Raw genomic sequence first — 18,875 nt, 5'->3', positions numbered from 1 at the left:
TGAGGAAGTCAAACTGTCACTTTTTATAGACGGCCTAATTCTGTATATAGAAAACCCTAAAGACTCCACCAAAAAACTCTTAGAAACAATACACAAATACAGTCAAGTTGCAGGATGCAAAATCAATGTGCACAAATTCATTGCCTTCATGTACACTAACAACAAAACTTCAGAGAAAGAAATGAAAAACAGGCAAGGGACCCGGCGGGCACAGCAGCCCCGGGTGCCCGGCCAAGCGGGGCAGGCAGATGCAGATAAAACACTGTCTGCCAACCTCAAATACCTTTCCTTGGGGATTCTGGTCTTTCAGACAACCAGCCTGGTGCTCACGATTCGCTACTCCAGGACTTTAAAGGAGAAGGGGCCTTGGTACCTGTCCTCCATGGCTGTGGTTGTGGCTGAGATTCTGAAGATAATGGCCTGCTTTCTATTAGTCTACAAAGACAGCCAATGTAGTCTGAGAGCACTGAATCGAATACTGCGGGATGAGATCCTTAACAAGCCTATGGAAGTGATCAAACTTGCTATTCCATCCGGGATATACACTCTTCAGAACAACCTGCTCTACGTGCCGCTGTCCAATCTCGATGCAGCCACCTACCAGGTCACGTATCAGCTGAAAATCCTTATGACGGCACTGTTCTCTGTGTCTATACTGGGTAAAAAGCTGGGTGTGTACCAGTGCAGTGGCTCTCCCTGATGATTCTGATGGCCGGAGTGGCTTTTGTACAGTGGCCTTCGGATGCCCAGGAGCTGGACTCAAAGGCGCTCTCGGCCAGCTCGCAGTTCGTGGGCCTCTCACGGCCTGCTTTTCCAGTGGCTTTGCTGGGGTGTACTTCAAGAAAATCTTAAGAGAAACCAAGCAGTCGGTGTGGATCAGAAACATTCAACTGGGTTTCTTCGGGAGCATATTTGGCTTGATGGTCGTGTACGTGTATGATGGAGAACTGGTATCACAGAATGGGTTTTTCCAGGGCTACAACCGACTGACCTGGGAAGTTGTTGCTCTTCAGGCACTGGGAGGCCTTGTCATAGCGGCTGTTAGAAAGTATGCAGATAATATTTTAAAAGGATTTGCAACAACCTCTGTATCCATAATATTATCAACACTGATATCCTACTTTTGGCTACAAGATTTTGTGCCAAAGAGTGTCTTCTCCCTTGGAGCCATCCTTGTAATAGCAGCTACTTTCCTATACGGTTATGACCCCAAGCCTGCAGGCAATCCCACCAAAGCATAGTGAGCACTGCTCGCAGCCGTGCCAGCGGTGCCGGGGCTCATCTAGGCGGGAACCCGCAGGACTGCTCAGATCCCAGGAAGGTGTTGTCGCTCTTCATACTGTCCAAATGCTTGGAAAACATGAATGTGCAGCTCAAGTCTGTGTCTATGTGACAGCATGCCTGTTGCCTCAAGAAATCCAAGCTTGAGATATTGCCGGGATTAGAATCACTGCAGGGGCTGGAGATGTGAGTTTGGGGGATCTTGCCGTTTGGACGGCTGAAGGGATGACCTGTGCATGTGCTGCAAGTGCACACGCAGCAGGTGTCAGCAGTCATGTCTGCAGACGAGCTACGCCATTCTCTTGGGTGTCTGTCTTACCCCTCGGTGCAGGTCAGCAAGCCAATGGCATAGTCAGAATTTGACAACTATGATTATTGCCTATAAAGCTGTGCAGAAATAGAAGTATGGCCTGAGAAACCTTTTCACATACCCGAGATTTCTATATTTATACAAAAGATTGGTTAAACAAAAGATCACTAAATGTTATTCAACTACATAAAAACTGAAGTACCAAAAAAAAAAAAAAAAGAAAGAAATAAAAAACAAACAATTCCTTTTGCAATAGCAACCAAAAGAATAAAGTACCTAGGAATAAAGTTAACAAAAGACGTGAAAGACCTATATACTGAAAATTACAAAGCATTATTAAAAGACATTCAAAAAGACACAACAAAATGTAAAAATATCCCGTGTTCATGGATTGGAAGAATCAACAGTTAAAACGGTCATATTACCCAAAGCAATATACAGATTTAATGCAATCCCCATCAAAATCCCAATGTCAATTTTTAAAGAAACAGAACGAGAAATCATCAGCTATGTATGAAACCACAAAAGACCCCGAATAGCCAAAGCAATCCTGAGGAAGAAGAACAAAGCAGAGGTATCATGCTACCTGTCTTCAACTTATACTACAGAGCTATGATCATCAAAACAGCACAGCATGGTAGAAATACAGACACACAGATCAATGAAACAGAATAGAGAGCCCAGCTATAAAACCACATGCATATGAACTGATAATTTTCGACAAAGGAGGCAGAAACGCACAATGGAGTAAAGATAGACTCTTCAATAAATGTTGCTGGGAAAACTGGAAAGCCACATGCAAACAAATGAAACTAGATGACAGTTTGTCTCCAGGTACAAAAATTAATTCAAAATGGATCAAAGACCTAAATATAAGATCCAAAACAATAAGTTACATAGAAGAAAATACAGGTACCAAATTTATAGATCTGGGTTGTAGAGAACATTTTATGAACCTGATCCCAAAGGCAAGGGAAGTAAAGGCAAAAATAAATGAATGGGACTATATCAAACTCAAAAGCTTCTGAACAGCAAAACAAACTGACAACAAAACAAAGAGGCAGCCAACCAGATGGGAGGTGATATTTGCAAACAGTGGCTCCAACAAAGATTTAATTTCCAAAATATATATAGAATTCATAAAATTCAACACAAACAACCCAATCAAAAAGTGGGCAGAGGATCTGAAAATACACCCTTCCCAAGAAGACATACAAACCAATAGATACATGAAAAGATGTTCAACCTCACTGGTAACTAAGGAAATGCAAATAAAAACTACAGTGAGATACTACCTTACACCTGTTAGAGTGGCCATTACCAATAATAAAACAAGTAATAACAAGTGTTGAAGAGATTGTGGAAAAAGGGAACCCTCATTCACTGCTGGTGGGAATGTGGACTGGTACAACCACTATGGAAAGCAGTCTGGCAATTCCTCAAAAAATTAAGAACAGAGCTAACATAAGATTCAGCAATCCCACTCCTGGGTATATTCCCGAAAAACTTGAAATCATGTACTCACAAAGATATATGCATCTCTATGTTCACTGCAGCATTATTCACAGTGGTCAGGATATGGAAATAACCAAAGTGTCCCATGATAGAGGGCTGCGTAAAGAAGATGTGGTACATATACACAGTGGAATACTACTCAGCCATAAGAAAGAATGAAATAGCGCCATTTGCAACAACATGGGTGGACCTTGAAAAGATTATGCTAAGTGAACTAAGTCAGTCACAAAAACTAAAAACCATATGATTTCACTCATATGTGAGATATAAAACTAAAACTCATAAACACAAACAGCAGTGTGGTGGTTGCCATTGAGAAGGGGGTGGGGGAGAAGGGGATCCTAGGATCCTAATATAAGGTGACAGGAGAATATTTGACTCTGGGTAGTGGACACACAGTGCAATATGCAGATTTTGTAACATAGAAACCCACACCTGAAACCTGTATATTCATGCTGACAATGTCATCCCAATCAATTTAATAAATTAAAAAAAAAGAAACAAATAGAACAAAAAAGAAATTTTAAATCCTTACTGAAATTTTTTTTAAAGATTGGAAAATAGCCTTGCAGGCGTGGCTCAGTGATTGAGGATTGACCTATGAATTAGGAGGTCACGATGCGATTCCCAGTCAGGACAAAAGGTTGGAAAATAGCCCTGGATGTTGTAGCTCAGCTGGTTGGAGTGTCCTCCCATGCACTGGAAGGTCACGGGTTCGATTCCTGGTCAGCACACATACGAGAGGTAACAGATCGATGTTTCTCTCTCACATAAATGTTTCTCCTCATTCTCCCCACTTCCTTAACTCCACCCTCTCCTTCCCCCTTCCTCTCTCTAAATATATCCTCTGGTGAGGATTTTTTAAAAATTCATTTCTAACCTAGAATCTAATACCCCACCAAAGACTGAGCATGAGAGTAGAATAAAGACAATGTGAACAAAAGGTCTCAAAAAAACAAACAAACCCATCTTCTATATGCATTTCTGAAAAATGTACTTGGCTCAAAAGGGTTCAGTATTTATACAGTGATTATAAAAGAGATAATAAATATATATTTTCTTAAAATATTTTTATTGATTTCAGAGAGGAATGGAAAGGGAGAGAGAGATAGAAACATCAATGATGAGTGAGTCATTAATTGGCTGCTTCCTGCACACTCCACACTGGGGATCGAGCCCACAAGTGGGGCATGTGTCCTGACCTGGAATCGAACCCTGACCTCCTGGTCATAGGTTGACACTCAACCACTGAGCCACGTGGGCTGGACACAATAAAAATAATTTAAGCCCTGACTGGTTTTGCTCAGTGGATAGAGCGTCGGCCTGTGGACTGAAGGGTCCCAGGTTCGATTCTGGTCAGGGGCATGTACCTTGGTTTCGGGCACATCCTCAGTAGGAGGTGTGCAGGAGGCAGCTGATCGATGTTTCTCTCTCATCGATGTTTCTAACTCTCTATCTCTCTCCCTTCCTCTTTGTAAAAAATCAATAAGATATATTTTTTTTAAAAAATAATAATTTAAGCCAAACTCTTTATTAGGAGTCTAATGGAAGAGGGAGATATTATGTGAACAAGCCAAAATCCTCAATAGATGTCAACATATAATATCTAAAATTGTCAAAACAAGAGAAATTTGTATACTTATTATTTACAAATTTTGAAGGTAAAAATCAGAATAAATGGAGTGCCTAACTTAAAAAAAAATAGCTCTTATAACTGTTGAATAATTTTTTAAAATAATGACTTTATAGAGAAGAGGGTGGGGGAGGGAGAGATCCATTGGATGCCTCCCACATGTGCACCCATTGGGGATCGGACCCACAACCTGGGTATGTGCCCAGACTGGGAATTGAGCCAGCCACCTTTTGTTGTACAAGGTGACACTCCAACTAACTGAACCACACCAGACAGGGCTGGAGTGCCTACCTTTTTGCTATAAGTCTTTGGCACTATTTGACATTTTCAACTGTGAATTTTTATTAAAGTACTAGAGGCCCAGCACGCAAAGTCGCACAAGACCCCAGACCCGCCGTGCCGGCGGGACCCTAGACCCACCACGCCGCGAGACCAAGACACGCCGCGCCACCAGACCCATCAATGCACCTCCTGGTGACCAGTCGTTTGGTCGTTACAGCGTAACGGTCACTGGCCTTTTATAATATAGATGCCATAAGAGGAGGAAAATTGCAGCTATTTGGTAAAATAGTAAAAATGGAGGCTAACTCTAAAGGTAAAATATATGAAAAAAGTTATACCGTACAATAGGACTTCCTGCCCAATGTCATTAGGTATATAAACCTGTTATCTTTAAAATAAAACTAATATATTAAACTATATTTAAAAATGTAAAAATTCCATTTCTAATTTTCATTGAATCACTCACACTCTATGTTAAACACTACCCGGTATTTACCATGGTGGCAATTTAAATTCTTTGACATGCCTCTCATTCAGCACAGCACATGCTCCCTCCCTTGAAACTTGGGCAGGCGCCTGGACTGCCTCAAGGAACAGAATACAGCAGAAGTGAACCTGTAAGGCTTCTGGGGCTCATACAGAAGAGACCACGCAGCTGTTCCAGTTCCTCTTAGGACACTTCCTCTGAGAACCTCCATGTGAGAAGCCCAGCTATCCACCTAGAAAAAGACTAAGGAGCTGGACTGTTGAAGCCCCCAAGCTTTTGCCTTTGGGATGGCACCAGCCTAAGGGCATGGCTGAACCACCATACCAACTCTGGAATGCCTACCTGGGCTTCCTGTTACATAAGAAAAAACAACAACCCTCTTTCCGTGAATTTTCTTTATTTGTAAAGGGCACATTCATTACTGATACAGGGATTTAACAGCAACAGACTCTTAGTCTTTGTTAACAAGAAGAATGATTAAGACAATTTTATAATCAATACTGATCAAGGAGTCAGCAATCTTTCTAAAATAGGTTCTATCACATAAGTGGAAAACAATATGACCTCATGGCCTAACAATAGGCCAATAGAGTACCTACTTATCTTTAGCTTAATGCCACATGCTCTAAGAAATAAGGAAGAGTCAGAAAATGTAAGATCACATTATTGTTTGTTCTACCATTAAATCATTTTTTAATGCAAAGCTCAAAAAACACTTAGTGGAAAACAGGTTTATAACTTGGTAGACCACATGGGCTACTGACTTCCAGAAAAGTGGCTTCCTTTCTGGAAAGTACATGTTCCCATGAACTTATTTAAAACTGTATATTCTGAAGGTGTATTTAGCAATACCAAAAGCAACGAGCTTGTCTTGTTATTGAAAAAAATCCATCAACCCATTTTTTTATGCAGTGTTGACAAAGACTGTTGCTTTACTTAATTTTCCACTGGCCGCTAAAGCACCTGAAATGAAGACACCACTCCAAAACATATGTAAGAAATGTGAAAATGGAAAACACTTAAAAGTAATTAGCAAAAGCTTCTGGCATCCTAAGTTTTCAGTTACAAAAAGCCAATTACTGTGAAGTTTTCTTGATTTCTTTATAGAAATGAATGATTCGTCACCAATGGCTACTAACCTCAGTCCTTTCCCCCTTTCAATAAAAATCTTTCTGTGAACTCTCTTAAATTCAAATTTTTTAACAACATAAATACATCACCAGATTGCTGCAGAGGCCATGCAGACATTTTCTTAGAAGTACAGTGGTAACTAATATTTCATTTACTATATATTAAGCATAAAAAGTTACTATACTGGAAAACCCCTAAAACACCAAAAATAAAAACAGAAATTATAAGATCAACGTACTTGACAGGATTTACAATCTCTCCCTCAAATATAGTAACACCCCCTGGTTTAGCTCTTTCAATTACTTATACCATACACACGTCACCTTAATTAGCTCACTTTCCTCCTAAGATGATTTCAAACTCAATGAAAAAAATAAGAATGTTGAATTTGGAATGGTGTGCATAAAAAGAACTTAGGAAAACCAAACTATTTAAATGACAAATGTGGGAGATTTCACTGATCAACAAAAACCTGACGGCAGTATCTACAACTATTAAACTGAAATAGAAAATACGCCCTAACGGTTTGGCTCACTGGATAGAGTGTCAGCCTGTGGAGTCAAGGGTCCCAGGTTTGATTCCGGTCAAGGGCATGTACCTTGGTTGCGGGCACATCCCCAGTAGGGAGTGTGCAGGAGGCAGCTGATCGATGTTTCTCTCTCATCGGTGTTTCTAACTCTCTATCCCTCTCCCTTCCTCTCTGTAAAAAATCAATAAAATATATTTAAAAAAAAAAAAAGAAAGAAAATACTTCATTGTAAACAATATGGTCACCAATCATAATGCTTTTTGTACAGCAGCTATAATGTGCCAGGAACCTAGCTAAGCACCAAACATGCATAAGCTCGTTTACACCTCATAATATCCCCAACAAGTACCTACCCTAACAGTTCCATTGTTTAGATCAGAAAAACCAAGACTCAAGAAGTTACAAAATGCACCAATGTTCATATGAATAATGAGAGCAGGATAGGGCTGATGAGAGCTGGGAACAGAATAACAAACTCTCAGATGACTTACACTTCAGTCTGCCATCACTACTGAAAGTTAATCTTATTGACAAATATTGAACAGTTACATCAATATTATTATAACGTAATACAATAAAAGAGAATCTAAAATAAAAAAGAAATGAAGGGTACATAAAAATCTGAATCCCTGTGGCTCTTATAAAGGAATTCCAAATACTATAGTTAATAAACATAAGAAATAGTTCTAAATCACAGAGCAACCATTTCTGTAAGATTAATAATTTCACTAGCGTAATTCTCAGATTCATTTTATCAAAGAACCTTAAAATGTTATGATACATTGTTTTCAAATGTGTTCTGTAATGGAGAAGAACCTCGGTCCCACAGAAAACATCACTTACTTATTTTATAGTGTAGCCTATTAAGATTGGAGGATGGGTAAAAATCATGCAAAGTCTAAATTTCTCTTCTAGTTGTATTAGCTGTCACAAAACCTGCAGTTTATCTTTTTTCCTTCAAATTGTTATAAATATCCTAAATCTTAGTAAATCTAATGCTCATCTATTCGTCTCATTTTCACTTCCTCCTTCAAAATGAAATGACAATTCCTTTATTGACTGTAATCCTACTAACTGGGTATTTACAATTCACTTGCTAAATTTACTGGACATCTACAACAGGACAACAATTAATATGATCCTACCTCTCAAAAAACTAAACCTGTTTCTCGCATGTATGTGTATGAAATACTGCAAATCACAAAGCTTTAAGAAGAGCAAACCACTAGGAATTATGTGAAAGTATTCTACAACTTTATAACTATTTTCAGTTTATCATACGTAAAGTATGCAGAGAACTGCACTGCCTACCTGCATCAGCTCTGGACCGCTGGCCAGGTGTCTTCCCGAATGGGGTCTTCATTCATCTGCATTTAAGTGAGCAGCAGAGCTGCTGAACTAGGGTGAAAATTCAATATGCTCCAATTTGAAACTGTGCACAGAAATTCAATGTTCGTGTTAATCCATCATCGACGTGCCTCTTTTACAAATTCAGCGAAAATACGTGAAATCATAAGCACTCTGTAAAACAGTGAAATAACAGTTCATTACTACAGCATCACAAGAGCAAAATAACCCGAGTAAGCCATATCTGTGACATCACATTTTAAGCATCACATTAACTAAAACACACCCTGCCCAGAAGCAATTAACTTGATTTCCTCAGACCTGGGTGCCAGGACAGCTCTTAACCAGGGAAAAAAAGGAAGTGCTAGATCTTTCAAAGAGGAAGTCTGGGTCATTTGCAAGACCCCAAAGTATAGTTTCTCAGAAGTCAACTGGAACACAATATGGCATCCGACTTCACCCACTGTAACTCAACGCATTTTGCTGCCAGAGATCAGAAAAGGGTGATGCTGGAGTGTCATAAAAGGTTTAGACTGGTGTGAACCAGTAATGGCAGCCACCCCTTTTCCTATTAATCCTCTTGTCTGCATACACTTTAAGAACTTTGGTACCTGCTATACCTCCTTTTCCACCACTATCATACATTCTTGGCAACATATGATCCTTTCAACAACCTGCCCCCTCAATTCTTTAACTTTAATCCTTACTTCAAAGTATTGACCCCTCCTTTTAAGCCACCTGTCTCCAGGTCACAACCTCGACCACTCATCGCCAATGACTGCAATACCTCCGGAATCTTTGTTTCAAGCATCTCACACTTGAAACCACCTCTGATCATTCTACTTTCTTACACTAACAATCTCACACCAACAATTCTTTGATGTAACCATTACCTCCATCATGACCACTTTTTCATTGTCCCAATTCAGTTTACTCCTTGCTTTTCTCCATTTTCTCCCTCCTCTTCCTGTCAATTTTGTGGCAAAGCCCTAACCCAACTCCCTGCCTACCATGCCACAGCTTAAGCTGGTCAGCCTGGCTGAAAAACTGTAAATTTAAAATCTCATGTCTCAAGTAAGCATGCAAGAATACTACCCCAATCTCAACAGATAAGCTTGTTATTTGCTAAGAAAACAGAAGCAAACAAAAGAAATACTTTCCCACCACCAAATTCACCAACTGCTACCCTCTACTGCTACAGTAGTAGATGAACTGTTTAAATTCAACCCTTTCACTGTGTTATCTAACCCATCACTGTCTTCTGTATCCACTCTCTTAGCACTTGATAGAATTCCCATTGGTATACAATAATTAGCATGTGTACTAGTTAATAAGGCAGATTTTTTTCAATAGATGGAGTTACACATATGTTGATATATATGCGATCTGATATGTATGCTACTTTGTTGTAGTGACAGCAAGCTTCAAAACTTATGTCAAATTTTCTGAAGGTTTTAACATCATAGATATTTTTACACTTAAAATGTCGAATTTCGTGCCAAAAAAAGAGCATTTGTGGGAAGTTTTAATTCATTACTTTATTTTGAAGAAAAGTGCTGCTGAAAGCTTCGGGAAGCTTATGGTGAACATGCTCCATCTCAAGATACTCGTGAACGCTGGCTTAAACTCTTTAAACGTGATGATTTCGATGTGAAAGGCAAAGAACGTCCAGGCCAACCGAAAAAGTTTGAAGACCAACAATTACAAGCATTATTGGATGAAGATGTGTGTCAAACTCAAAAACAACTTGCAGAAAGATTAAACAATGCTCAGCAAACAATTTCCGATAATTTATAAGCAGGGGAAAGATTTTAAAGGAAGGAAAATGGGTACCACATCAACTGAACGAAAGACAAATACTCAACAGTAAAATGTTGCTTCAACGTCATGAAAGTATTTTGTTGCATCGAATTGTGACTGGTGATGAAAAGTGGATTTATTTTGAGAATCCAAAACGCACAAAATTATGGGTTGATCCAGGTCAACCATCAACATCGACTGCAAGACCAAATCACTTCAGAAAGAAGACAATGCTCTGCGTTTGGTGGGATCAGGAAGGTGTGAAAACCAGGTGAAACCGTTAATACTGATCGCTACCGACAACAAATAATCAATTTGAATCACCCTTTGATCGTAAAATGACCAGAATGGGCCAGAAGACACGGCAAAGTAATTTTGCTTCATGATAACGCACCATCACATGCTTCAAAACCAGTTAAAGACACATTAAAAGATCTTGCCTGGGAAGTATTAACCCACCCACCGTATTCACCAGACCTTGCTCCTTCAGATTCCCACTTGTTCCAATCGATGGCACATGGCACACGCACTTTCTGAGCAGCACTTCAAAACGTATGAAGAAGAGGAAAATTGGGTCTCTGAATGGTTTGCCTCAAAACAAGAAAAGTTCTATTGGGAAGGTATCCACAAATTACCTGAAAGATGGCGGAAATGTGTAGCTAGCGATGAACATTACTTTGAATAAAGCACTGTTAATGTTTCTCTTGAAATTATCGTGTTTTCTTTTATTACAAAATCCGTATTATTAACTGACACACCTAGTACATGATGTTGTATTCCTCAACTTTGAAAACATCCGAGGACTCCTTTCATCCACTTCTCTTTACAAGGCTAATTCAAAATTTAGGAATATTTTAATCTACACAAATATCAATGTAGCCTATCTTAGTAAGCTACACTGGTTCTGTAACAAGAAGAACTTAGAGGACTAATGTTCTAAAGCAGTGGTCAGCAAACTCATTAGTCAACAGAGCCAAATATCAACAGTATGATGATAGAAATTTCTTTTGAGAGCCAAATTTTTTAAACTTAAACTATATAGGTAGGTACATTGTTATTAACTTCATTAGGGTACTCCTAAGGTGGCCTTTGCTAAAAAACGTCCTCAATCTGATTGAGGTACATTTGCTGAGGTCGACCCTTTCCAACTCTCCCATCCACACTCGTCTTGTATACTTGTTTCGTCTATCTCCTTTTGTTCATCCTCTCTATATGTCCAACCTATCTCAACATACCTTTCTCAATCCTCGACACTACATCTTCTTTCACTCCACAACGTTCCCTAAAATTAACTTAAGAAACTTTAAACTTTTAAGTCTTAAACTATAGGTACGTTGAATAAAACTTCTTCAAAATAGACTCGTCCAGGCCGAAAACCGACTTCTGCGCATGGGCCACGAAGTTTCAATCGCACTGTATGTGTGCGCCCATACATGGTATTTTGTGGAAGAGCCACACTCAAGGGGCCAAAGAGCCGCATGTGGCTCGCGAGCTGCGGTTTGCTGACCACTGTTCTAAAGTATTCACTCTTCTCTCCAGGATATTTAAGCTTACCACTTTCTACTGCTTATCACTTCATTAAAATGTTCAGGTTGAACTTGTTACACTTTTAAAAAGTATAGTCCTGGTCACCATGGCCAGTTGGTTGAGCACTGTACCATGCACCAAAAGGTCACTGGTTCATTTCTGGTCAGGGCACATACCTGGGGGATTGTGGGCTCAATCCCTAGTAGGGGGAGTGCAGGAGGCAGCCGATCCATGTTTGTCTCTCACATCAATGGTTCTTTCTCTCTCCTCCCTCCCTCCCTCCCCCCTCTCTAAAATAAAAACATTTTTTAAAATTAGGCAAAAGTAAAAATTTAAAATAAATAAAATAAAAAGTATAGAATATAAGTTGTTGAAGGAAGAGTTGCAATAAGGGGAAGGACATAATATGCTTAAAAAAACAACAACACAGTATTTTTATTGATTTTAGAGAGGAAGGGGGAGAGAGAGAAACACCGATGAGAGAGAAACGTCACCAATCAGCTGTCTCCTGCATGCTCCCCACTGGGGATCAAACCCGCACCCAGGCATGTGCCCTAACAGGGAATGGAACCAGTGACCTCTTGGTGCATGGGTCGACACTCAACCACTGAGCCATATTGGCTGGGTCACACGGAGCTTTTTGAACAACATAAGAATGCAAAATTTCAGACGAAATTCCCTCTCCATTTGAGTTACAATTAATATTCCAACTGTCTAATATTATCCCAACTCCTGTTGAGACCAGAAAGAAATGTACAGAGACTGAGCCAAAGGAAAAGACTGAAAAGCATTAACTAATGAAACAATGGCTTCGTTTTGTGTCAAGTTGCCATATAAGACTTTGAAAATTCACTCAGAGCTTTCTCACTCTTTTGACTAGAAAGGGCAAAACTTATGTACATATTTTAAAAAACCAAAATAGTTTTGCCTTATGTTATTCTACTAAGTGGTTAAAAATAAGACAAACTAGGAGAAACCAAGATGGCAGCATAGGTAAACACCGGAGTTTGCTGCCTTGCACAACCACTTCAAAAAATACAACTAAAAGACAGAACGGACATCACCCAGAACCACAGGAAGGCTGGCTGAGGGGAAATTCTTCAACTAGAAGGAAGGAGAACAGCGTGCCGAGACTCAGAGGAGGCGCAGTGCGGAAAATACAAAGGTGCAGAGGTACGCGCGGAGCAGGCTGGTGGCTGAGGGCGTGGTTGTCGTTTTCAATCGGGAGGGAGTCTCAGGCTCTGAGCTCTAGTTCTGGGCGAGTCTCTAGGGACCCAGACTCAAACGGGAGAAGCGGGACTGTCTGGCATGGGTCGGAACGTGAGGGCAGCTTTCTCTCCGAGATTTGCAGCGGATGCTGGGACTCTGAGAGGCAGAGCCTCTGGGGACGGGACTGAGAGCAGCCATAACTGCTCGCTCCGCCCGCCCTGTAGATTCCCTGGGACCCGCCCTGCCCAAGCCCCCCCGCACGGAGCCATTTGCCGGATAGCCTCAGGCAAAAGCTAGATTAGCACCTCCCCAGATGACAGAAGTTTTCCCACTGCAGACACAGCTGATTATCACAGCCAGTTGGCCTGGAGGTCAAATCCCCTTAGTATTAACTACAACAATCAAGGCTTAACTACAACAAGACTGTGCACAAAGACCACTAGGGGGTGCACCAAGAAAGCATAAAAAATGCGGAGACAAAGAAACAGGACAAAATTGTCAATGGAGGATATTGAGTTCAGAACCACACTTTTAAGGTCCCTCAAGAACTACCTAGAAGCCGCTGATAAACTTATTGAGATCTACAAGAAATCTAATGAGACCCTCGATGTTGTGATAAAGAACCAACTAGAAGTTAAGCATACACAGACTGAAATAAAGAATATTATACAGACTCCCAACAGTAGACCAGAAGAGCGCAAGCATCAAGTCAAAGATTTGAAATGCAAAGAAGCAAAAAACACCCAACCGGAAAAGCAAAATGAAAAAAGAACCTGAAAATACGAAGATAGTGTAAGGAGCCTCTGGGACAGCTTCAAGCGTACCAACATCAGAATTATAGGGGTGCCAGAAGATGAGAGACAGCAAGATATTGAAAACCTATTTGAAGAAATAATGACAGAAAACTTCCCCCACCTGGTGAAAGAAATGGACTGACAGGTCCAAGAAGCACAGAGAACCCCAAACAAAAGGAACCCAAAGAGGACCACACCAAGACACATCATAATTAAAATGCCGAGAGCAAAAGACAAAGAGAGAATCTTAAAAGCAGCAAGAGAAAGAAACTCAGTTACCTACAAGGGAATACCCATACGACTGTCAGCTGATTTCTCAACAGAAACTTTGCAGGCCAGAAGGGAGTGGCAAGAAATATTCAAAGTGATGAATGCCAAGAACCTACAACCAAGATTACTTTATCCAGCAAAGCTATCATTCAGAATTGAAGGTCAGATAAAGAGCTTCACAGATAAGGAAAAGCTAAAGGAGTTCATCACCACCAAACCAGTATTATATGAAATGCTGAAAGGTATCCTTTAAGAAGAGGAAGAAGAAGAAAAAGGTAAAGATACAAATTATGAACAACAAATATGCATCTATCAACAAGTGAATCTAAGAATCAAGTGAATAAATAATCTGATGAACAGAATGAACTGTTGATTATAATAGAATCAGGGACATAGAAAGGGAATGGACTGACTATTCTTGGGAGGGGGAAAGGGTGTGGGAGATGCAGGAAGAGACTGGACAAAAATCGTGCACTTATGGATGAGGACAGTGGGTGGGGAGTGAGGGCGGAGGGTGGGGTGGGAACTGGAAGGAAGAGAGTTATGGGGGGAAAAAAGAGGAACAAATGTAATAATCTGAACAATAAAGATTTAATTAAATAAATAAATAAATAAAAGATTACCTGCTGGTAAAATAAAATAAAAAAAAAGACAAACTAAATGGAAAAACAATTTAACTTTACATGCTGACAGCAAAATCTCATTATTTCCAGGATAGTAGGAATTATCAAATTTTTTTCAAGCATTACAGAAATGTTGTCACATGGAGTTTAACTTCAGCCCATAAAAAAGACAGTCCTGTATTCAGATGCCCAACAGATGCCAACACCACTAGGATGATGGAGCACAATACTGCCCAGCATCACAGGTCACCAGAGTACCTGATTACAAATGCTGCCGCACGATGAAGGCATAAGCGGTTCAGCACCACTACAGCGAGCAAACCACACGTCAGAGACTTCCCTGATCCACAATGCTGCACCTAAATCTACTTGATTTGCTAGACCTAATTTCCAGTTTGTAGGAAATAGAGGTAATACAGGAGCAAGTGGAAAGTTGCTCCTGGCCTGTGATTAGGGCAGATCAGGGCCTTCCAGCTGCCGGCTGGGGCCTGCCTTTGTTCTGCGATCCGCTCTGTGGTCAGCGCACGTTATAGCAAGTGATCAGTCTCTCGGTCGAACTCCTGCAGGAACAATTTGCATATTAGGCTTTTATATATCCTACATAATAAAAGAGAAACGTGCAAATTAACCACCAATCCCCTATGCTCAAGCCACACCCACCAGCCCATCGGAGTGACTATGCAAATTAACCCAACAAAGATGGTGGTTAATTTGCATACGCTGGTGTCAAGCGAGCCAGGAGGCAACGGCAGCCACGCCCGCGGGCTCCCAGGACCTTCGCTGGCCCCGGGAGGTGAGGCCGTAGCCACGCCCGGGACCTTCGCTGGCTCCCGGGACCTTGCTGGTGGAGAGCAGAGCCAGGGAGGAGGGGAGAGAGCGGGAGGTTTGGAGGACTTGGCAGAAGTCCCACCCCCACAGAATCAACCAGAATCAGCCTTTGGTCAGACAGCTCTCAGCAGCCTGATAGCCAGGAATCTCATTCACCTGCATCTCAGACCATGACAGTAGAGAGGTGGGACTATGTCTAAAGAACAACTGTTGATACAACATAGCTCTGCAGCCAAAAGATGCTGGCATTATCGACAGAAAGTGTCTGCAGAGCAGTGTGCGTCTGACCTTGAAAGAAGGCGGCGCCTGCAACAGGATGTATCAACACCAGCTACTGGAAAAATGTCGCTCTGATGCCGAAAAACACCGGCGTTATCGACAGAAAATGTCTAAAGACCAATGCGCCTTTGAAGTTGAAAGAAGGTGGTGGCGGTGACAGAAAATGTCTAGAGAACAGTCATCAACAAGTACTACCAATACCGGTAGGAACTGCCTTCTCAGCGAAAATGGAGTACATGAGGATGCAATTCTTGAACATAGTTGTGGTGGAATGACTGTTCGATGTGAATTTTGCCTATCACTAAATTTCTCTGATGAAAAACCATCCAATAGGAAATTTACTCGATGTTGTAGCAAAGGGAAAGTTTGTCCAGATGATATACATTTTCCAGATTACCCGGCATATTTAAAAAGATTAATGACAAACAAAGATTCTGACAGTAAAAATTTCATAGAAAATATATGTTCCATAAATAGTTCTTTTGCTTTTGCTTCCATGGGTGCAAATATTGCATCGCCATCAGGATATGGGCCATACTGTTTTAGAATACACAGACAAGTTTATCACCATACTGGAACTTTACATCCTTTGGACGGTGTTTCTTGGAAGTTTGCTCAACTCTAAATTTTGGATACAGCTAAAGCTACAAGTAAAAGATTAGCAATGCCAGAAAACCAGGGCTGCTCAGAAAGACTCACGATCAACATCAACAACCTCATGCATGAAATAAGTGAATTAACAAAATCGTACAAGATGCTACATGAGGTAGAAAAGGAAGCCCAATCTGAAGCAGCAGCAAAAGGTATTGCTCCCAGAGAGGTAACAATGGCGATTAAATATGATCTTAACAGTGACCCAGGTAGATATAATTCTCCCCGTGTAACCGAGGTTGCTGTCATATTCAGAAACGAAGATGGAGAACCTCCTTTTGAAAGGGACTTGTTCATTCATTGTAAATGAGATCCCAATAATCCAAATGCCACTAAAATGAAACAAATCAATATCCTGTTTCCTACATTAGATGCGATGACATATCCTGTTCTTTTTCCACATGGTGAAAAAGGCTGGGGAACAGATATTGCATTAAGACTCAGAGACAACAGTGTAATCGACAATAATACTAGACAAAATTTAAGGACACGAGTCACACAAATGCAGTATTATGGATTTCATCTCTCTGTGCAGGACATGTTCAACCCTATTTTAAATGCAGGAAAATTAACTCAACAGTTTATCGTGGATTCATATTCAAAAATGGAGGCCAATTGGATAAATTTCATCAAAGCAAACCAATCTAAGTTGAGAGTTGAAAAATATAGTGGTTTGATGGATTATCTCAAATCTAGATCTGAAAATGACAATGTGCCGATTGGTAAAATGAAACTTCCATCATCTTCTGAGGGTAGTCCCAGAAATATGCAGCAGTGATATCAGGATGCTATGGCAATTGTAACAAAGTATGGCAAGCCCTATTTATTCATAACTATGACATGCAACCCCAAATGGGCAGATACTGCAAACAATTTACAACACTGGCAAAAAGTTGAAAACAGACCTGACTTGGTAGCCAGAGGTTTTTTTAAAAATATATTTTGTTGATTTTTTACAGAGAGGAAGAGAGAAGGATAGAGAGTTAGAAACATCGATGAGAGAGAAACATCAATCAGCTGCCTCCTGCACACCTCCCACTGAGGATGTGCCCGAAACCAAGGTACATGCCCTTGACCAGAATCAAACCTGGGACCCTTCAGTCCACAGGCCAACGCTCTATCCACTGAGCCAAACCGGTTAGGGCAGTAGCCAGAGTTTTTAATATGAAACTGAATGCTCTTTTAAATGATATCTATAAATTCCATTTATTTGGCAAAGTAATAGCTAAAATTCATGTCATTGAATTTCAGAAACACGGACTGCCTCACGCTCACATATTATTGATATTAGATAGTGAGTCCAAATTATGTTCCTCTAATTAATTCCCTTTCAATATGCACGAATTTCATGCACCGGGCTACTAGTATATATATACTGAACTATCCAGGCTTGCAATTTGCCCAATCATCTTTAAAACACTGACAGTTCTATGATATGACTGCTGCTGCTGGATCTCCAGCCATATCTAGCTGAGCCAGAGCAGTTTGCTTTTTGTAAATCCCCTATCTAATCAACCCCACCCCTGTACCAAAGGGGTGCTGGTTCCTGGAACAGGCAAGCATGTATGGTGTCTTCCTTTCTCTGGGGTAGCTCACACACCAGCACCCTTACCCATCCTGCCATATATAACCCTTTAGCATCCGCCATGAAGCACACAGGATGGAAATCCGTTCTTGCCTCAGCCCCAAGATGTACCTCATATGTAAGTTCCCTTAATAAACGTTTGATGTAATGCTCAAGTTGTCAGCCTCTTTCTTTGGTCTCTCAGCCCAGAAAAAAATTTCCCAACAGTTATGAATGTAGTTTTGAACCTCAATACTCTTTCTGTAATGATCTCAAAGAGGATCAAAAGATTCTCACATATTTCCTGCCATCATAAGTGTATACAACTGTGAACCAAAAGAGGGCTATGCAATAAACCTGACAAGCTCAGTGACTAAAAGCACCCACACAGTATGGTCTGATAATAAATTCCTAACTGGGCAGGTCAGGGCAGGTAGTCACACCCCAGGCCTATAGCTTCGTTAGTAAATGGTTAATCTTTACCTTAAGCAAGCCTGCCCATTGTTTTCGTGCATCTAGGATAACAAACCTTTAAAATGGCAGAATAATTTTCTTTTCCAGTCTTCTCCGAGGCACAATCTTGGCACAGAGTACAAGACCATGAGACTTCTTGTTGTTATCTTGCTGCCAGCGTACCATCTCTATTTACTATAAATATTAAATGTTAACTATCCTGCACCCATCGATGCAAACGATTTCTCTCTCCAGTTTGCTTTTTCATTCAATCCTAGATTTTCCCCATCTTGCTTTGTCCTTAATTTAACACTAATGGATTTCATGTAACCTTCCCTATGTTCTCTCCTTTGATTCCAATG

At 40.6% G+C, this 18,875-nt stretch overlaps 1 protein-coding gene and 1 pseudogene across 3 annotated transcripts in view; one reads left to right on the top strand and one right to left on the bottom strand.

Moving 5' to 3' along the window:
- Positions 1-18,875, bottom strand: part of SPIN1 (spindlin 1) — a 94,973-nt gene that overhangs the window by 53,537 nt on the left and 22,561 nt on the right. For 2 of the 3 annotated variants that reach the window (XM_070400786.1, XM_070400787.1), the window contains exon 2: positions 8,480-8,689. The exons of the other annotated variant lie outside the window; for it this stretch is intronic. In XM_070400786.1, the coding sequence (XP_070256887.1) occupies positions 8,480-8,531 (52 nt within the window). In that variant the 5' untranslated portion in view covers positions 8,532-8,689. The remainder of the gene's footprint in view (positions 1-8,479; positions 8,690-18,875) is intronic. 3 annotated transcript variants of the gene reach the window in all.
- On the top strand, positions 149-1,241 carry LOC138998864 (UDP-N-acetylglucosamine transporter pseudogene; annotated as a pseudogene).

Source organism: Myotis yumanensis, unplaced genomic scaffold (assembly GCF_028538775.1).
Source record: "Myotis yumanensis isolate MYYU_CA2020_CCGP unplaced genomic scaffold, mMyoYum1.0.hap1 SCAF_21, whole genome shotgun sequence".
Taxonomy (NCBI): Eukaryota; Metazoa; Chordata; class Mammalia; order Chiroptera; family Vespertilionidae; genus Myotis; species Myotis yumanensis.
Note: the sequence above shows the minus strand (reverse complement) of the source record. Positions and strands in the feature narration are given on the sequence as shown.